The sequence below is a fragment of the Erpetoichthys calabaricus genome, chromosome 8 (genome assembly GCF_900747795.2).
Source record: "Erpetoichthys calabaricus chromosome 8, fErpCal1.3, whole genome shotgun sequence".
NCBI classification, from domain to species: domain Eukaryota; kingdom Metazoa; phylum Chordata; class Cladistia; order Polypteriformes; family Polypteridae; genus Erpetoichthys; species Erpetoichthys calabaricus.
This window is the reverse complement of record NC_041401.2, coordinates 84,781,991-84,801,175: the sequence shown is the minus strand read 5'-3', so window position 1 is coordinate 84,801,175 and position 19,185 is coordinate 84,781,991. Positions and strand designations below refer to the sequence as shown.

The window sequence follows — 19,185 nt, the reverse complement described above, 5'->3', positions numbered from 1 at the left end:
TTTAAAAATGTATGCCTGCTCTATGAACAAATGCCAGTTGTCATCCCTTTTTACCACTAAGACAATCTCACATACTCTCCTTTTGCCAAGCACTATTCTCCTGGTGTACAGTAACTGAAAAAATAGGCACCAAACCCTGATACTATCTTACTAATACTATTACAACAATGAACCAGAGACAACTCTTTAGGCCATTCTCACTGTTCTGCTATGTACATATGTAACTAGTAGGAGACCCAAGGGTTGACCGTCTGCCTGGCTGGAAGCGTAAGGTAACACTGTAAGGAACAAGACAAGACCCCAGAGAGAGAGAGAGAGAGAGAGAGAGAGAAAGAGAGAAAAAGACAGACAGACAGACAGACAGACAGACAGACAGACAGACAGACAGACAGACAGACAGACAGACAGACAGACAGACAGACAGACAGACAGACAGACAGACAGATAGATAGATAGATAGATAGATAGATAGATAGACAGACAGACAGACAGACAGACAGACAGACAGACAGACAGACAGACAGACAGACAGACAGACAGACAGACAGACAGACAGACAGACAGACAGACAGACAGACAGACAGACAGACAGACAGATAGATAGATAGATAGATAGATAGATAGATAGATAGATAGATAGATAGATAGATAGAACTTTATTTTTCCCCAGGGGAATTTTGGCTTTTTACTGAAGTTCTTTAAATAAATAACTAAAAAAGGAAAAGAAACATGAATAAGAACAAACTGGAATTCCATGTACTATAGTTAAAGTTTATTTCACTATACATTTACTTTTGTGCTGCATTTTATACCTCCTGGGCACATGTCCTGCACATAGCCTACCTGACATCTGTGTTAGCTTTAGCACCTTTTGGTTCAGCCTTAACTCCAGACAAAACATTACAAACTTGGGCTAACCTGCAAGTTCACATTAATATCTCCAGTAAAACACTGCACCTCCAAGACACACATCATAATGAGGTCTACACATTAGCCAATGTTACATCTCAAAAATAAATACATACATACATACATACATACATACATACATACATACATACATACATACATACATACATACATACATACATACATACATACATACATACATACATACATAAAATAAAGTAAAGAAAATCTGTTAAATGTGAAGAGCACCTACGAGGGAATCCATACTGTTTCATCAGCTTCTTTTTGGAAAGTACCTTCATTGCCTTGGGACAAAAGAAAACAAAGAATAGTCAGTGCATTTATAAGGTTCACAGTGGTTACAATGGTTTGATTCCATGTAAGTTGCATACAAACAAATCATGTTTACTTTGAGTCTATAACACAGCTGCACAACACTGGACAATGAAGAGATTAAGCATGTAATAGATGTGGATGTCTTTGGAGGCAGATTGAGCCCCCCATCCCAAATAAATCCAGAGCTTTGTTCCCCTTAGCATTTTGTCCAGTCTCAAAGGATGCAGAAATGTAATTTCAAATACAAAAGAAAGAAAGTAAACACGGTTAATTAGGTTGTAAACTGTCTCCTCAAACCTGCCTTCCAGTCCAGGCTTTGTTCCAGGAAGGATAGGCTCATCTTTTATATTTGAAGCTCATATAAACTAACTTTGTGAGACTAGTTACAAGCAAATTGATACAAAACCTTCTACCTTTCTCTAGATCAGCTGCTGGCCTGTTAATGTCCTAGCTACCTGTATTTCCCTAGGTTAGCTGGCCAGTCAGTTCGTTCTTTGGAATTTAAGCTAGGGTTAACTGCATGCAGAAATCTTATCTGATAAATGGCATAAATTAAACAATTATGAAAAGGTGCTAAGACAATAAAATAAAGAAAATTGATAAAATATTGATCAAGCTAGGTATTGCAATTTATTTTTTTTTCTTTTCACTACAATCTGTGTAGGACTGTTTAGTCTTTCATTTCTCCATCAGCAGGGTCCAATTTCTCCTGGGGCATTTCCAAGACAAGAATGTGCTGTGTCTGTTCCTAGTGGACTGTACATATTAAACCTCACACAGTGTAGATGTTGTGCCAAAACATCTTAAAAGGTTTCTAAAAATTCAGAACAGAGGCAATTCTATTCTTAAGTCCCCCCACAATGTCAAACTCTTCACCATCACAAAACTGTACTTATGTCCAAAATTCATCCTTTTGGTTGTATCCATACATATAGAGGAGCAAGTAGATTGATCAGTTGATCGATAGCTTTGTTAAAGCTCTTAGTTCTCACTTCATCTCTAATGCCCAAAGAAGTGTCAATATTGCACTAATCTGCTGGTCAATCACATCGCCTGAAAAGTTCACTCAAAGCCACTTGAATCCAGGACATATCTTTAATTAACTTCAGATATGGATGCGATGATCCACATATCCACTACATAAGTACTCATCAGTGAAAACGCACAGAGATAACCCCTTCTGGATATAGCAGAGATGCAGTCTTCGGAAACAAGCACTGACTTGAAACCCTGGACTAGGGACAGACTGCACAAACACCATTTGCACAGAGTAATGACCCATTTGACGATGAAAATAATTTTAGCAGCCTTTATAAATATATGCTCCGATTTTTCATTGCACAGAATGAATGTAAGTTTCAGTCAGAACTGAGTAATCAGAATTTAGAGAAGAGATTTTTTGCATGTAATTTTGTCTATCATACATGTATAGACTTGTAGCTTTGACAATTAAACAATGAACGTGAGTGACATACTGTAAGAATTAAGTTTTATATGAAATTGGAATTAATCTTAACAAATCTCACCAAGAATATGCTATAGAAGGCACTTTACAGACAATGATATGTATGTGTCACTTCTTTTCATTCACTTGTTTAAAGCATTTATGTCAGATACTGTATTCACTGGTATCCATGAAATTCATTCCTTACCATGCACTTTTATGTTAAAACTATAAAGAGTTTTCGAAGACAGATGAAACAATGTCTATTTATTGCTCACAGGCTTCTGTAGGCATTACAGTAATCCCTCGCTATATTGCGCTTCGACTTTCGCGGCTTCACTCTATCGCGGATTTTATATGTAAGCATATTTAAATATATATTGCGGATTTTTTGCTGGTTCGCGGACTTCTGCGGACAATGGGTCTTTTAATTTCTGGTACATGCTTCCTCAGTTGGTTTGCCCAGTTGATTTCATACAAGGGACGCTATTGGCAGATGGCTGAGAAGCTACCCAACCAGAGCGCGTATTACGTATTAAATAAAACTCCTCAAATATATTGTGAGCACGGGGGCTGTTCGCACCCCTAGAGGATACGGCCGCTCCTCAAAAAATGCTGAAAGATTACCTTCACATTGCTCCCTTCCTTGCTGGACTTACATGTGGCTACTTTGTCAAGCGATATGCTTCCCGCATGGTGCTTCGCATACTTAAAAGCTCGAACGGCACGTATTGATTTTTGATTGTTTGTTTTTCTCTGTCACTCTCTCTTTCTGACATTCTCTGCTCCTGACGGAGGGGGTGTGAGCAGAGGGGCTGTTTGCACACTGGCCTAGAGGATACGGACGCTCCTTTAAAAAATGCTGAAAGACTACCTTCACATTGCTCTCTTCCTTGCAGCTGCTTTGTCCGGCGGTGCTTCGCATACTAAAAAGCCCAAACAGCCCTATTGATTTTTGATTGTTTGCTTTTTTCTCTCTCTCTCTCTGACATTCTCTGCTCCTGACGCATACTCCTTTGAAGAGGAAGATATGTTTGCATTCTTTTAATTGTGAGACAGAACTGTCAACTCTGTCTTGTCATGGAGCACAGTTTAAACTTTTGAAAAAGAGACAAATGTTTGTTTGCAGTGTTTGAATAAAGTTCCTGTCTCTCTACAACCTCCTGTGTTTCTGTGCAAATCTGTGACCCAAGCATGGCAATATAAAAATAACCATATAAACGTATGGTTTCTACTTCGCGGATTTTCACCTTTCGCGGGGGGTTCTGGAACGCAACCCCCGCGATCGAGGAGGGATTACTGTATACCAAATCAAATGTAACGTGTTATTCTAAATGATGGGTGTACCGTATTAGTGACAGATGAACTATTCCAAGTAATACTCTGTGCGAATTGAATTTCCTCAGACTATCATATTATTGCACTATTGACAGAGTTCCGCTATCCTTGGGCAGCCTAGACCCTGAACATTCTTGACTCAAATGGGTTTGCTTTTCAGAAACTCATCATGTTCCTTTGTATGCCTTGCCTTGAGGTGACCAATTAGATTTGTTGTATTGTACTTTTACTAGCATTCCTTCCTCATGAATTTTTGAAGAGCAGAGCTTACAAATAGCATTTCTAGTGTCATCTGCGCTAACTCTAAAGTGAACCCACACTGCAGACATTTTTCTACCCAATTAGTTTGGTTGCTGAAGCATCATGGGAAATATTTTTGCAGAAGTAATCAGCAGTAAATATCGGCCTATTTCAAACAATGGATGGATAGCCAATTGTAGCATTTTGTTGCTTTATCAGCCAATACTGATAGTGGACCAAAACAACTGGCATCTCTACTTGTTTGTCCTCTTTGCATTATAAAACCAGTACTGTGATAAATGTATACCTTCTTTAGCAACCTTTACTATGTGATTGACTTGGAAGTATGAAATGTCTGTAGCAAAACTGCTATCTGTAACAAGGAATTACAGAAAAATAATGGTCTTGTATTGGAAACAATCTTGAGCTAATTTTCACAATACAAGCCAACACCAAACATGAAGTCAACAGTTTAGTTGATACAAAAAGGTGCAGATCTAAGTATAACACCATGAAAAACAAGCTTTACTGTAACATAAAAAACATTGATTATTAAAATCAATGTGCCTCCTGGCAAGGACTAGGAAAGTCAGGGCAAACCTCACTATTCTTTCAGATAATTATAAAGCACTGGTATCCATTGAACAGCTTTTCAGTTTTGTCTTTGTTCTTTTCTTTTTGAGACAATTTTGGCTGCACACTGAAACTTTAAGTCTGCCTAGATTACAAGGAGACGACTTGACTCATGTAATTAACATTCTGTACGCAAGCAGTTATATTTTACAGGGAAGAAGACCTTTCATTCTATATAGCTACGGATTCAAAAGTTAAAGCAGAAAAAAATATTAAAACATTTGTTAAGCTAGTTCAAAATACATAAAAAACACACAAATGCTATTAAATGTACTTTCTCAAAAGATTGTAAAAACAATACAAAAATCAACGGGTATCTCGAACAAACCATTTAACCTGAGATTTCCAAAATATCATATTTCAATTTTAATATTATTGATCTTTTGACCTTTTTTATGTATTTCTACATGGAAACAATTTGCTGAAATTTTAGGGTCTAGAGCTGTAGGTGGGACTGTAAAAATGTAAACCCTCAAGGAGAAAAAAGAAGCTGGTCTTATTTGTAGGCATAAGAAGCACTCTTCATCCCTGACAGAAAAAACAGCAAAGGAACCTCTCTTGTAGCCACAGACTATGGATACCTTAGTGAATTAGAAGACACTAACTTTAAAGTCAGATAAGCAGGAAGATAGTAAAATATGTATACATTTCTTTTCTAAATATATAAAAACTATGAAGTAATCACTTAACGGCATTAATAACAAACCACTTATATATAAAAATGGAAATTAAAATGATTGAAACAGTTCTTTCACTTTGGCTAATTGTCATGTGTTGTGTGGGGGTGCTCAGCTGGCAAGAGGATTAAGGGCACCACTAGGAAGGCAAAGATTAGGGTAGGATGCCACAGGAGTTATCCAGGCATGAAGAACAAAAGACACTGTCATGTCAGAGTAGAAATGCAGTGGAGGTAGGGAATAGTATGCCCATTGTATCTACTGTGTGCCCACAGGCAGGGACAATAGGATGAAAGAGAGAAACACAGAGCAAGAGTTGTAGCCTCAGTGTGTAATAGTCCCCTGAAACATTACAGAGCAGGGGCCACACCACATGCCAAGTTGCCTGATCTCATGGAACACAGAATGATCCAGTGAGAGAAACACAGATGTGGCACCAACAACTTCTTGGCCACTACAAAGACAACAGTCCTGGAAGAGAACATGTTTGGCCATTCTATCCCCCTGTTAAAGCAGGTAGCTGACGAGCTGCCATGGAGGACTGACTCCTTAAGTGAGGCTGAAGCCACATTAGTGCTAGGAAACCTGGAGCTAGCTGAGGGAATCTTAACATGGTGTCTCTGGACCAATTACAAAGCTATTCCTGGGCTTTGCAGAACGTGATCCAGCAATGGGGTCATTTGACAAAGACCTTTCAGTGCATAATTTGGAGAAGGATACAAGTGTTTAACTGATAGGACATACAAAGGTCAGAGTCTAAGAGAGAGACAGAGAGAGATGGGGGTGGGGGTCAAGAAAGTGAAGAGCTTTTTGGTACTAAAGCACTGGGCAAGTTGACAAGGCATCCTACCTAACAGGCAACAATTCAACAATCATTTTGGTTGGTTATTAGAGCACCTGTTTATTTGTACTTGTTTATCTCCCTATGTTCACCTATATCTTTTATTTTATATTGCCAAAGGTGCTATTTACAGTTCATTTGCATCTATTTGGTGTTACTTCCGAGTATGGAAGTGGCAATTGCAAGCACCTGATCCATTCAAAGAAACAACATATGTGAATGGCCAGGAATTTCAAAAAAGCTATCAGAGGGAAAACACAAGAGACTCATAAATATGCATAAAGCAGAACAAACGTGTAGGAGATATTAGAAGTGGCTGAGTAATCTGTTTGACCATAAATACACTATTGTCTCTAAAATGGGGGAAAGTGTTAATTTTGCTCAAAGGGCTAATACTGTACATAGGTACCCTGAGGAGATTTTCAGTGTGAAGGAGACATGGGCTTAATCAGCTCAAAGTGGTTTTTTTTTCTCTGAGACCCTGTCCAGGCTGTTGTAGGCTTCTTATGCTAACTGATCAGCAACTTCACCAACATTGTGCACCAAGAGTAGCCTAGATCAGAAAACATTGTAGCATACAGAGTGCAATGAGACACAAAATTGCTTTACTTATTGGGAAACTATGACACTGCCAATAGTGTGAGATAGAACAATAAAACAGTAAAAGCATAGCACTGAAAAAATTGAAAATATTGCAGCTGGCTATCAAAAATAGTAAGGAGTTGTCAACAGAAGGGCATTCAGTATGCATTTTGGTTTCTTTGGCTCTTACTAACAGGGTCTAGTCATGTTTATGAAGGTAGCAATAGCACTATAGTGAGAACTACCAATGTTTCAAAGTATTTGTCCTTCTTTGTGATTGAAATAACTAAGTGTGAACTTTATTTAATCGGGTGAACACCAAAGAAGATCTGAAAGCCACATTCTGATTATGGGCAGCAAAATAACAATGCCATGAAACAATATTTAGGACTTGATTTGCATGTGAGGTATATATACTGTATGTTTTACTTGTGCTCCTTCAAACAGCAAAAGAAAACAAAAAGAAAAAGGATGTTGTTAGGTTTATTTTACAATCTTATTTAAATTAAGTGAGAGTGGAAAGTTTAATGGGTGGTTGCTGCTGGATGAGGTGTTAGTAAGGGCAACAGGAGGTGCATACCCCGTGGTTTGTGTGTGGATCCCAATGCCCCTGTGCAGAGACAGGGACACTGTGCTGTAATGATCTGCAGCGTCCTTCAGATCAGATATAAAACTGAGGTCCTGAATCTCAGAGGTCATTAAAGATCCCTGCGCATAATTTAAAAAGGTAGGGTGTCCCCCGATGCCCTGGCTAAATTGCCCATCACATCCTCATCCATTCTGGCCTCCTTATCATTGCCTCTAATTGTCTCTCCGTCTTACCCCTTCACCACCTATTAGCTAATGTGTGGTGAGCGTACTGGCACAATAATGGCTGCCACTGCATCATCCAGGTGAGTGGTACACATTGGTGGTGGTTGAAGTCGTTCCCCTCTGTCTAGGTAAAGTACTTTGAGTAGCAAGACAAAGGATATATATTATTATTATGGTTGTGCCTTATAATGAGAAGATGCAATGATAAGCTAGTGGCAGGTACTGATGAGACATGGCTGCAAACTATGCACTGGAAAAAGTGGATTTATTTAAAAGGTGGCTGAATGGATGGATAGACTTACAATTGCAAACTTCAAAAAGAAACCAGTTTCATATTGATGAGAACAACCCATTCACCATAAAAGCTCAACAATTCTATTCACCTACATATTCTAAACTAACATCAAATCAACAATTGAATGTTCCCAATGTCTTACTCTCCACCACAATACTGGAAAAATTAATTCCGTGCGTTGGTGCTTCTTTGTTTGAAGAAAAAACTTTGTCCTTAACAAGTTTCTGTGTCCTGAAGTTCTCATTGTACATTCTCCATTTTCAAGGGTAAACAGACAAAAAGGCCAGACAACAGACAAAAACTGAAAGGTTAAAAAAAGGAGTTAAATTTGAGGTGGCAGAACTGTAGCCTAAAAAGAAGCAGATATGTCACATCTTATCATTTGAATAATCTGCTTCCTACAACCTATGGAGCATTGTCACCAAACAGCTATTTTTGCATGGCCACTGGCTATCAATAGAACTAAACAAACTTGTACAACAGGAAAACCTGTTCGGGCCGTGGGTATGGTGCACAACAGTTCATAAGAAATATTTAACTTTACACAATATTCTAAGGAGAGCAAATAATTACAACAGTCCTTACACAACAGTCCTTGGCACAGCGTCACGAAGAAGCTACAACTCACACAAATTGGCAAACCACTTCTGATTTGCATAATTATTTGTTTAAGGTTGTTTCTTCTCAATAGATTAATTTTTCAAATTATGAAAGACAGATGCTGAGCCTGTTCCGAGAGCAAAAATTAGGAACTTATTCCAGGCATGATGCCAGTTAATTTCCTTGCACACACACGAAAGGTGATAAAACTGAAAAGGGCCCCAGCAATGAACACCTCTAGAACACATAACTAAGGCTAACACAGACAAACCATTGTCCTTTTCAGTATTTTTTATATTTTTAAGGCTTGTTATAAGCATTTTTATTTTGAGTCTATGGAATTTCCAACTGATCGCTTGCTGTCACAAGGTGCCTGTGTATTCTCATTGTGTTTTTTTACTTTTTTTCTCCAGTTTCTGTGGTTCCCCACCTATATCTCAATGATGTGCATGTTAGATTAATTAATTACTCTAAAGAAAATAAAGTGATATAAGTAAGTGTGGGTGTGTAAAGGTGAACCGCATAGACTTTTGCACATTATAATCTGAAACCACAATAAGTAGTATGAGAAATGCATGAGAACATTAGAAAGAGCTGAAGTCTATCTCAGAAAAAGCAGGCACAGCACAAGGCAGGAACCAGTCCTGGATACATTTGCACAAGGCAAACGTAAAAGGAAACTATCATCTATTGGTAATCAATGAAGAATGAAAGGACACATTGACTAAAGAGGAGATGACTTAACCCTGTTTATCCTTTCAACCTTAGCTTTACTGAATGTGCTGAAAGGGATTCAATCTCACTTCAAATCCCCTTTAATTGTTCTAAACTATCACCTATACTGCCTCTGTATCTCAAGAGCTCCTTTTCCCATTTTAAAGTACAAGAGATATTGAGGACTTATGATTTATTAGTCAGTTATGTTACTATAAACACACTCCTTGTAGATCTCTATTTTCAGATATTGCATTTGTATTGCACAGAATTACAAAAATCTTTGCATCAAACTGAAGCAGAAAGAAATGTGGGACCAGCACAATCAAAAGTACTTTTATTACTCAAAACGCAGGTTATTTCAGTAAAAGGTCAGATGTTCAATTCAATTGAATCCAAACCAAATTATTCTAACAAAGTGTACCATCAATTAAAGGCCCAGCACACTTCAATGAATTTGTAACTGGACTTTCACTTACATAAAATATGGGTACCATAATTAAATAGAAAAATAACAATACCGGCAAGTCAAAAAAGGAGATGTAGGGTGATTTTTGTGCTCTGTAAGGCCAGCAAATTCAGAAGCATTTTCACACCATCTGAGACTAGCATGCTTTATGAATGGAACTCCTAATTGGTATCATGTGTATAATTATTCCCGTTTTACAGAAGGTGCATTTTAGAAAGTTCTCTGCCCTGGGAATTTTTTTTCCATTTTCATTTATCACATGGGTTTCATGAACATTTCAAAAGAATAAATATCAGCATATCCGACAATATATGCACATAAAAGCAGTGATCAGCAGCCATGATAGTGCTTGTTTTTTTCTACTGCTTATACAGGTTGGAACTGTAATGTCTGTTCAGACCTGAATTTTGTAACATCACAGTGACAATATCACAATGAGCTTTGCAAGCAGAGTATTGTCAAAAGCTTTATTTATTCTGAAGTCTAGGTTCAAGGTTTATTCTTAACAAAGGGAGTAAATACTTTTACATATAATTACACTGTGATAGATTTAGAGCTAAAAAGTATGCTTCATAAGAAATACATTTGAGGCCTGGTGGACTCGTCATTTTCGTCAACCAAACAGTGAACTGAAGTAAAAGTATGTTGGAATTTAAAACAAATCATTTGGAATACAAGCTAGGAGAGTTTTTGCTGTAAAACATATTTGTAATAGCATGTGCAGTTTTCATCTTTATATTTCAAGAAGTAAATAATATGACTAGACACACCTCTTATAAATCTAATCCAAAAAAGATTGTTTTATACCATCCACCTGCTTGTATATTTAATATGCTTATTTCCATGAATATTCAATACTTCAATGCAATTTTTCCTAAGTAATAATCGGTTGATGCTTTATATAGTACTTTGTCGATGTAGTATTCAAAGCCACAATTAAGACCAAGGAAGACTAAAGGTTCAGTTATGGGACTCACTCTGGACACCCTGGAGGTAGTAGAAAAGGAGAGAAAGAAAACAAAACTGATTGTCATTATGAAGAATGTTGCACATTCTATTCATGGCACGCTAACACTGAGGACCTTCAACCAGCAACATTAAGTAAAATGCAGTAATTTGATTTGTCGTAAACAGTGTGATATGTGGCTGGCCGTTCATCCCGGCCAATACCCCCAGGCCGCCAGGTGGAGCCCTCCCTGCAGCATGGAGGTGCCCCGAATGCCAGCAGGGAATTCTGGACAATGCAGTTTTTATCCCCAACCCTGCTGGATGCCATGGGGACCGCTTGGGGACGCTGCAGGGAGGTACAAGGATTGTTTGCCCTACGCCCGGAAGTACATTCAAGTCACATGGACATGAGGAATGACGTGCTTCCAGGGTGAAGAAGAAAGGATTTTTATCTATCCCGGAAGTGTTCCTAGTCACATGGACAGAGAGGGCGAAACACTTTCGGGTCAAGGACTATAAAAAGGACTGTGAAAGACCAGAGCGTGGAGCTGAGCTGGGTGGAAGGGTGGCAACGCATCTGGGAGTGGAGGATTGTATTGATTGTTTATTGATTTATTATATGAGTATTGTGGAGTGCAGGTGCTTTGTGCACTTTATTATTGTCCAAATAAATTATTATTGGACTTTTACCTGGTGCCTGAAGAGTGGTCAGAGAGTTCAAGGGGTCGGGAGGACCTCAAACTGTCACAACAGTAAATTGTTTTGTAAATCTTTTGGTTACATCTTACTGATATTCGCCCTGCATTAAATAAAGATTGACATATCATAGAGACGCCACAAAAAGATTAAAATTCTCAAAGCAAATATGGCTAGGTTATCTCTGTTTGGTAAAATTAAAATATTGAAAAATCAACTGTTGTGCAACTATTTCTCCATCCTCTATCAATTCCAAGACTAGCTCATATTAATTAAAGGTGTGCAGTGCTAAATCCAGAAAAACAGGATGGCAACGTCCAGTAGGAAGCTTCTTTTGCTGAAAATTAAATCAACTGCAGTGTACACATGCAATACAACTGTGATGCAGATCAGATATTAAGAAGTGCTAAAAGAACTGTGTTTTTTTTCAACTTTTATTTGAGGTCGAGGTTTTAACTAAGTTGTATTAAGAATTTAAAATTAAAATTAAATTTTAAATTTAAATTTAAATTTAAAATCAAAGCAAAGCCATGGGTATGCAGCACAATCTGTGTGAAAGAATCAGGTTATGTAAAACATTGGCAAGTGTTGTTTCTTTTTTTTACACTAGCATTCTAGACTTGGTTTTAATCCATTTAATACAAAACTAACCTTAAATAAGTGCCCTAAGTAAGTGAGTGTGTTCCAACTATGATTTATAAAATGCTGAGCCACAATTCAAACAAGTTAATTTTAAAAAATATTAAAAGATAGGAAAGTACTGCCAAACAGAAGCCATAGCCAAAACAGCCAGCTGCTAGAGAATAATCCATACTTACATAGTATTTGTCATCATCTTCATTGTAGGCAAGCTTTACCACCCCATAGGAGCCCTGACAAAAATTAGCAAAAAAAAAAAAAAATGCTGTGAACAGTATACTTATCCAGATTTTATTATATTTTGACCATACTCCTATAGTACTGTAAAATTACATCTAACAGGGTAACACCCAGAAACTGCAAGAGTATAATTACTAATTTTATTTAATGTTTATAGATGAATTGCACAAAACTCATCATACAGATTTTAACACATGTCTATGACAGGACCAAAATCAGCTCAATGATTAGTCCTAGACATTTCTATAAAATGTATTTGTGAACAGTCTTTGTACACTGGCACCTTCATCCAGACCCGCAGCAAACATAAACATTTACCTGGTAGCCATGATAAGTACCAAGACTGGCTTGAGTGGCCTTGCATGACATAAACCAGTGCTAAATTAGTACTAGGTGTAAGCTGCTACCAGGAGCATGCACAAACAAATATCAAAGTTATTAGTACTTCTTAACAACCATGGTTTCATATGTGCCTTTCTGATTCAAAGATAATAGAGTACAATTCACTTTTTGAAAGCATTGAATTCCACATTTCTTTCACAAGCAGTAGCCATTCTACCACTGTATTACTAAATTAAAAACTAAAGGACTGCAGTGCCCCATGTACTCAGCATGCCTGTAACATACAAGGTTACGCAGGACTCCTAGATGCACAATGCCCCGTAGAGGTCTAAGCAGGAAGCCAGGCTCGCATCACTAGAGTACCATTAAATTTTTAATAAAGGCCATGCCACAAAGTTGTTGAAAAACACTCTCTCCTCTTTGAAAGCCTCGACTCCACAGAAGACTGCTTCTGGCTGATAGCAGATGTTTTAAGTGCTGCTCCACAGATTGAAAATATAGATATAAAAATACAAGAATAAAAATAAAAAGTGCCCCATTACATTCATTCAATAGTGTTTTAAAAGATGGCACGATTTAAACAAGTTGTCAGTGGTTTAGTTCAGTTAAGGGAATGGCTGGAAGACTATCTGGAAACAGACTTCAGAAATCAATATGCAGAAAGAGGCTCCTAAGTTTTGTATGTAGTATGTGAACAAAAGAAATACCTCTTTTCAGTACTTCATGGCTATAAAATCTTTTATTATAAACACACTGCCTGAAAAATAAAAATGAACAGAACATAAATCATACATAAAGGATAGAACTCACCTTTCCAATTTCAGTTTTGAGTTTGTATTGATTTAGCTGTACACAGTCCTAAAATAACAAAATAAATAATATGGTGAACAAACAGACTCTTGTATGGAAAAAAAATCAGTCTATTTTCTAACACATTTTCTTTGACAAAATATCTTCTTTGTAAGTAAAAGCATGGAATGATAAAGGTGGAAATAACAATTCAGGGCTAGAAATAAACCTTTATCTGATTATAAGGTTTCTTACACAATACACATTTGTTCAAGGGTTTCTTGTAACGCAGATAAAGAGCAAGTTAATTAGGCAATTGCTATTAGGATGTCACTGGTTTTCTTCATACTGTATTGTCAGATACTACACATAGCTCTAAATCAAAAATGGAACATCAGTAATTTATACTTCAGCCAATAGACATCTCATTTTACCCAACATGATAAATACAATACTAAGCACCAAAAGCACTTGAACTGCAGAGATCAAAAAAAGAACAGAATGAATAGTGCATTTTCACTACACTTTAATAAAAGTAGTGTAGGCAGCAGTGATTAGCTCTGCTTGCCAACAGCTCTAGGTGAACAAATTGACTGTTTGAAATTGTAAGTTCTCCCACTATCCAGTGGATACTTTCTTCCAAGTATTCAGTGATTTTCCGTATTCCAAAGAGCTGTGTGTTAATTGAAACACAAAAACAGAAACACTGTAAACAAGCTTTACTACCATTTCACTCTTTTCACTTTCTCACTAACCATACCACAACCAACATTTCTCATCCACGCATTAGGCTTCCAGGAAGAGATAAATATTAAATTGTGAAAGGCATAAGAATATACATTAGATTAGGTATACACAGGGGAGAGGATCTAAACACCAGGGATAAAAACAAGGAAGTGCTACAGTACAAAGCATGTTACCTTCAGAACATCAAAGAGCTGGGTTGAAGGCCACTCTGACCTTTCTGAAATTTAAGTGACAAAACTAAACACTACCATACATATAAACCAGACTATGTTGGACAATAATTCCAAGTCAACTGCTTTTATCTTAATTTCCTCACAAAAATTGAGTTTTTAAGGTTTTTGTTAACTCTCAATTAGCTATAATTAGAGTAAAAGCATGGTAAAAACAAATGGCAGTGCCATTTATGAAAAAGTTTAATTTCTTATTAAAAAAATGTTTTAATGGCACAAGGCAGTAGATGGAAGAAGGCAAATAATAAATACAGTTTTAGAAGGTGACAATTTTTATTTCTACCAGGAAACGTGAGGAAAAAACATTATTGAACAGCTGTGTTGAAGCATAGGAATGAAACAATAAGCATGGAACATGGACAGACTAAACAATAAGCAACAACAATATTATGCACTAAGTTAACGAATAGGAGGGCCGTTCTAGTGCAAAGAAAGCGGTAATTGGCAAAAACAAAATGCCTTAGTGACAAACTGCTGTTGATTGACCTATTAACTATGGCTACCTCCACATCACTATGTTTCCATTAAAATAAAATAAAACAAAAAAAAAATCTCCATCAACAGTAGCGTTTTCACATATTTTACAAAAGTATCTCCATCTACACTAAATTAAGCAAAAACGCATATGATGTAGATGTCCGCCTATACTGGGCATGTGCACATTGGTGGAAAAATCCTTGAAGGGATATTTAATGCAGCCAGCATTATCTCAAAACTGTAGTGACTGGTAATTACTTGTGTTTTGTGCATGTATGCAGCATTAACATTGTACAACATGAAATCCACTATGTTGGAATATGGTTTTCTTCATTGAAGGGTGACCAATAAGGGAATGAGATGTTGTAATAAGCAGAAACCAACCAGGAAAGGGCTACATAATAAGCGTGAGCAGTGTGTGATTAGAGTCTGTATTTTCAAATATCTACGTTTTCATCCATCCATTGCGCAATGTTGGCATCTTCAGAAGTTTACAGCTCTGGAGGTCATGTCTCCGTTTTCAGGGGTTTATAACACCAGAATGATGTGGACAAAATGCTGCTAGAAAACTGCAATCTTAAGGCTTTTACTAAATAATTTTAAGTAAACAGAAGGACCTGCATAGAAACCAGGAAACAAAATTTGTACTAGTAGCCAAAGCCTTTTCTTCAGCATAACAAAACCTAATAATTAAGAGGGTTCTAAAATTTGATCCGAGACATTAGTAGTGTTGTTCCCAAGAGGTAAAATAACTTTCTGAATCTTTTAATAAAAAGCCTTTTTTAAGCAAAAAATGTATTCTAAACCATATAGAGTTGATGCAACCTGGTGGTTTTTGCTGGACAATGAAATCATAAAAACATAAGATCATTATTTTACATTTGCCAAATCAAATCTGATTAGTAACGTTTCTGAAATGTAAAGGAATGGAATCATATTATTAACGAAGTATACAGTACATTTGTGTATTTTTTTTCCCTCACATTTATATTTTACAGAATATTCCTAAACAATGAAACTCTAAATAATTTGAAAAACAACACCTGTTTGAACTTACAATAACTTGTGATGGATTAGATTTGACAATAGAACATTTATTCTAATATAACACATCTATAAAATTGTCATCTGAGGAAACAAAGTACCACCCTGAATGCACATGTCTTTCTAAAATTGTTTACCAAAACCCTTCGAAGAGTTCAGTAGATACACTAGACTCAAAGCAACCCATCCATGCATTTTTGACAATAGGGTCTGGTGGGGACAGCCATTTATGCTAGCAGCATGAGGTGTAAGGCAGGAATGAACCCCTTGAAGGAGTGCAACTGTGGGAGATTATTTGGATTATGGGATACTTGATGTAATGTCCATATTATACACCTTAACCTGAAAAGCTCTCCGGTGTTGTTTAATAACTGAACTTTTAACTCTATCTTGTATAAACCAAATAAAAATGATTAATTTAGGATCGTGACTCTAGTTGGCTGCACTGCCTACTACTGAATGTGAATAACTGAACATGAAAACAGAGATCTAAGATGTAACACTAGGAGTCCATTCAAAATTGTATGACTGCGTGGATATTTCTTTGTGTTTTGTTTGCATATTAATGTACACTATGACCATAAAACCATTACCACTAATGCTCTGATTAGAACTAAGTCTTGGATTTTTGTTACCTTTACTGGCAATTTGTTTTGCTTACCTTGTAATTTTATGTCCCTTTCCTGTAAAAACAAACAGTACAACTCATGTCTTCCTCAACACTCACTATTATACCAATTTATACCACTTAAACCAAGCCTATTTGAATTTGCCATTCATCTCGATCTGTTGGTCTTTGAGATATGGGATAAAAACTGGAGAACTCAGAATAAAACATGCACAGTTTTGGGGAGAAAACTTTATACTCTATGTGGACAGTGAACAGGTCAGGTTCTGAACCCAGTCTTATTTCCCCTTGGGATTAATAAAGCATCTATCTATCTATCTATCTATCAAGCTGTGAAGCAGTGGCACTAACTACTCCACCTCTTGGCTCCTAACCAACAAACAAAATTTACTTTTGTATTTTAAATAATGTCACATGACATTTGCAGAACTGCGGGCTGTTGCCATAGTTTGTGACCACTTTCCTAATTTACTAATATTTGCATTAAGTGACAAATTACAAAAAAAATGTATTCTATGAAAACATTACAGAAACTGGTCACAAATCTCCACAGAAAACATTTGTGCTTGAACAAAAAGATAACACTAAGACATGGCCAAAGACAATATAATATCTGATGATAATTCAAAGAGTATCACAATCAATAAATTACTTGAAATCGTTACCTGTTTATGTTTTTCTACTTTAAGCTTCTAGCTGCATTTTGTAACTTATAAAACAAAATGTATCTCTTTTGGAACCAAACTGACTGAAAGTAATGAATTACCACACCCTTAGTTTCTAAAGAAAAAAATTAAAACAAACTATACTTTCTTGCAATCATGTCATGTATTTAAAGCAGGCTTCATTTGGAGGTTTTCATCTTCCACTTTCACTATTTTGAAATATGAAATGGTGATCATAGAGACAAAAGAAGGAATATTAAAACTACTGGAGGAAATTTTGCATGAATAGCCAAAGACGCAATATAAAATATCATCTCACTGACCAGGCACAATACTGTATGACAAGAAAGTTCAACATTGTGTACTTGTCTGATTTTTGGAAATTTTTTTATTATTTTAACAGCAAAGTAAGAATTTCAGAATAGCAAAAGCAATAGATTTGTGATGGAACCATACTACGCCCATCTTTAAAATCTACCAAATCCAAACCACCAAAAAATACAACAGCCCACCCAGACAATCACACTCTGTAGTTTCAAGGAAGATTAACATAAGAGAAAAAGAAACAGAGGTAGTAAAAACATTGAGGGAAAAGTGTGTGTAGTGGGGGCTTTGGAGAAAGATCTTTTATTGTGATTGTTGTAAACTCTTTGGTGTTTAAAAGACTACAGCCTATACTGCACTTCTTTTGAATGTCCGCACTCTCACATGTGAAATGTAAGAGAGAAATGGGAAAGGCACGAGAAATTTTAATATTCATGACAGCCGAAATAGAACCACAATGCAGCAGAACTCAATTCAAGTGCTTCACAGAAAAGAGTGCTCCCTCATGTTGAAAGGACACAGTAGAATTAGAGCATATTGTCCCATTACTTGGCCCCCACGTGACCCACTGAGTCTTTGAAGAGAGGAAAGGCTACAAAGAGAAGTCCATTTCTTGAGCTGAAAAGGAAGTCAATTTTGCATGAGGGAGGGAGTGTCTTTAAAAGGTTAAGTTTCTCATATAAGACTGGAGATTCAGCACCTACAAATATCTAACACTATCAAGCAGTTTCTTATTTTCTTACTGTTTATTTACAAAAAATTTCCAGCAGCTTCCATTCAATGGCAGGAAGAGATCTTCAGAGTTTGCTCTTCTGCCTTGCCATTATAACTGACTGCACTGAAGGGCGAGTTAGCACGGACTTCCAACAGTCACGAGGTGGTACAGGAGAGTGGATATACACAGTAGGAGTAATGACTGGGCAAGCAGTGTGGAGGGGAATGGTCAAGGCTGAATAACATGGACAAGATGGAAAAGTTTTTTAATATAATAGAGAGAAAAGAAAATGTTTAAAACACAAATTAAGGAAGCCTCTATGAAAAATGTAGCATTAGTAATGTTTCTGATGTGAATGCACTTATTTTAAGACTTACTGTTATTTGCAAAATCAGTTGACTTCTTTGAAATTTGGTATTTCAGATGGTACTAAGTATATAGATAACAATCAAATACATTTGGGAACTGGACCACAAAACAAGCAACAGTGACAATGACCTAGCATTTAGCCATATCAGTAGCAATATACCACAGTCTTCACTGCAGAAATATTCGTCATGATGGGTTCTTGTCCACTTAAATGCAATTTACAGTATTACTGTTAACAGGTTAATCTTAGTGTTAGACCAAAGCATCGCTTAGGCTGTAAAAACAGTGCTAAAAATGTTAGTCCTAAGTGTCACTCAGGCAACTGTATAGATGCGTCTCGTGTAAGCTTTAGACCTGAGAATTACTCTGCCTGATAAAGTGCTGTAAAAGTGCTAACAGTGTTAGTGCCGAGCATTGCTCAGGAAACGATATAGGTGTGTC

The 19,185-nt window shown here is 36.8% G+C and overlaps 1 protein-coding gene across 5 annotated transcripts in view; it reads right to left on the bottom strand.

The window, feature by feature from the left end:
• The window catches only part of camkk1a (calcium/calmodulin-dependent protein kinase kinase 1, alpha a), a 198,247-nt gene that overhangs the window by 65,566 nt on the left and 113,496 nt on the right, over positions 1 to 19,185 (bottom strand). For all 5 annotated transcript variants that reach the window (XM_028807015.2, XM_028807012.2, XM_028807017.2 and 2 more), the window contains exons 4-6: positions 13,567 to 13,614; positions 12,354 to 12,407; positions 1,163 to 1,214 (exon numbers count right to left, since the gene is read on the bottom strand). In XM_028807015.2, coding sequence (XP_028662848.1) covers positions 1,163 to 1,214; positions 12,354 to 12,407; positions 13,567 to 13,614 — 154 coding nt within the window. The remainder of the gene's footprint in view (positions 1 to 1,162; positions 1,215 to 12,353; positions 12,408 to 13,566; positions 13,615 to 19,185) is intronic.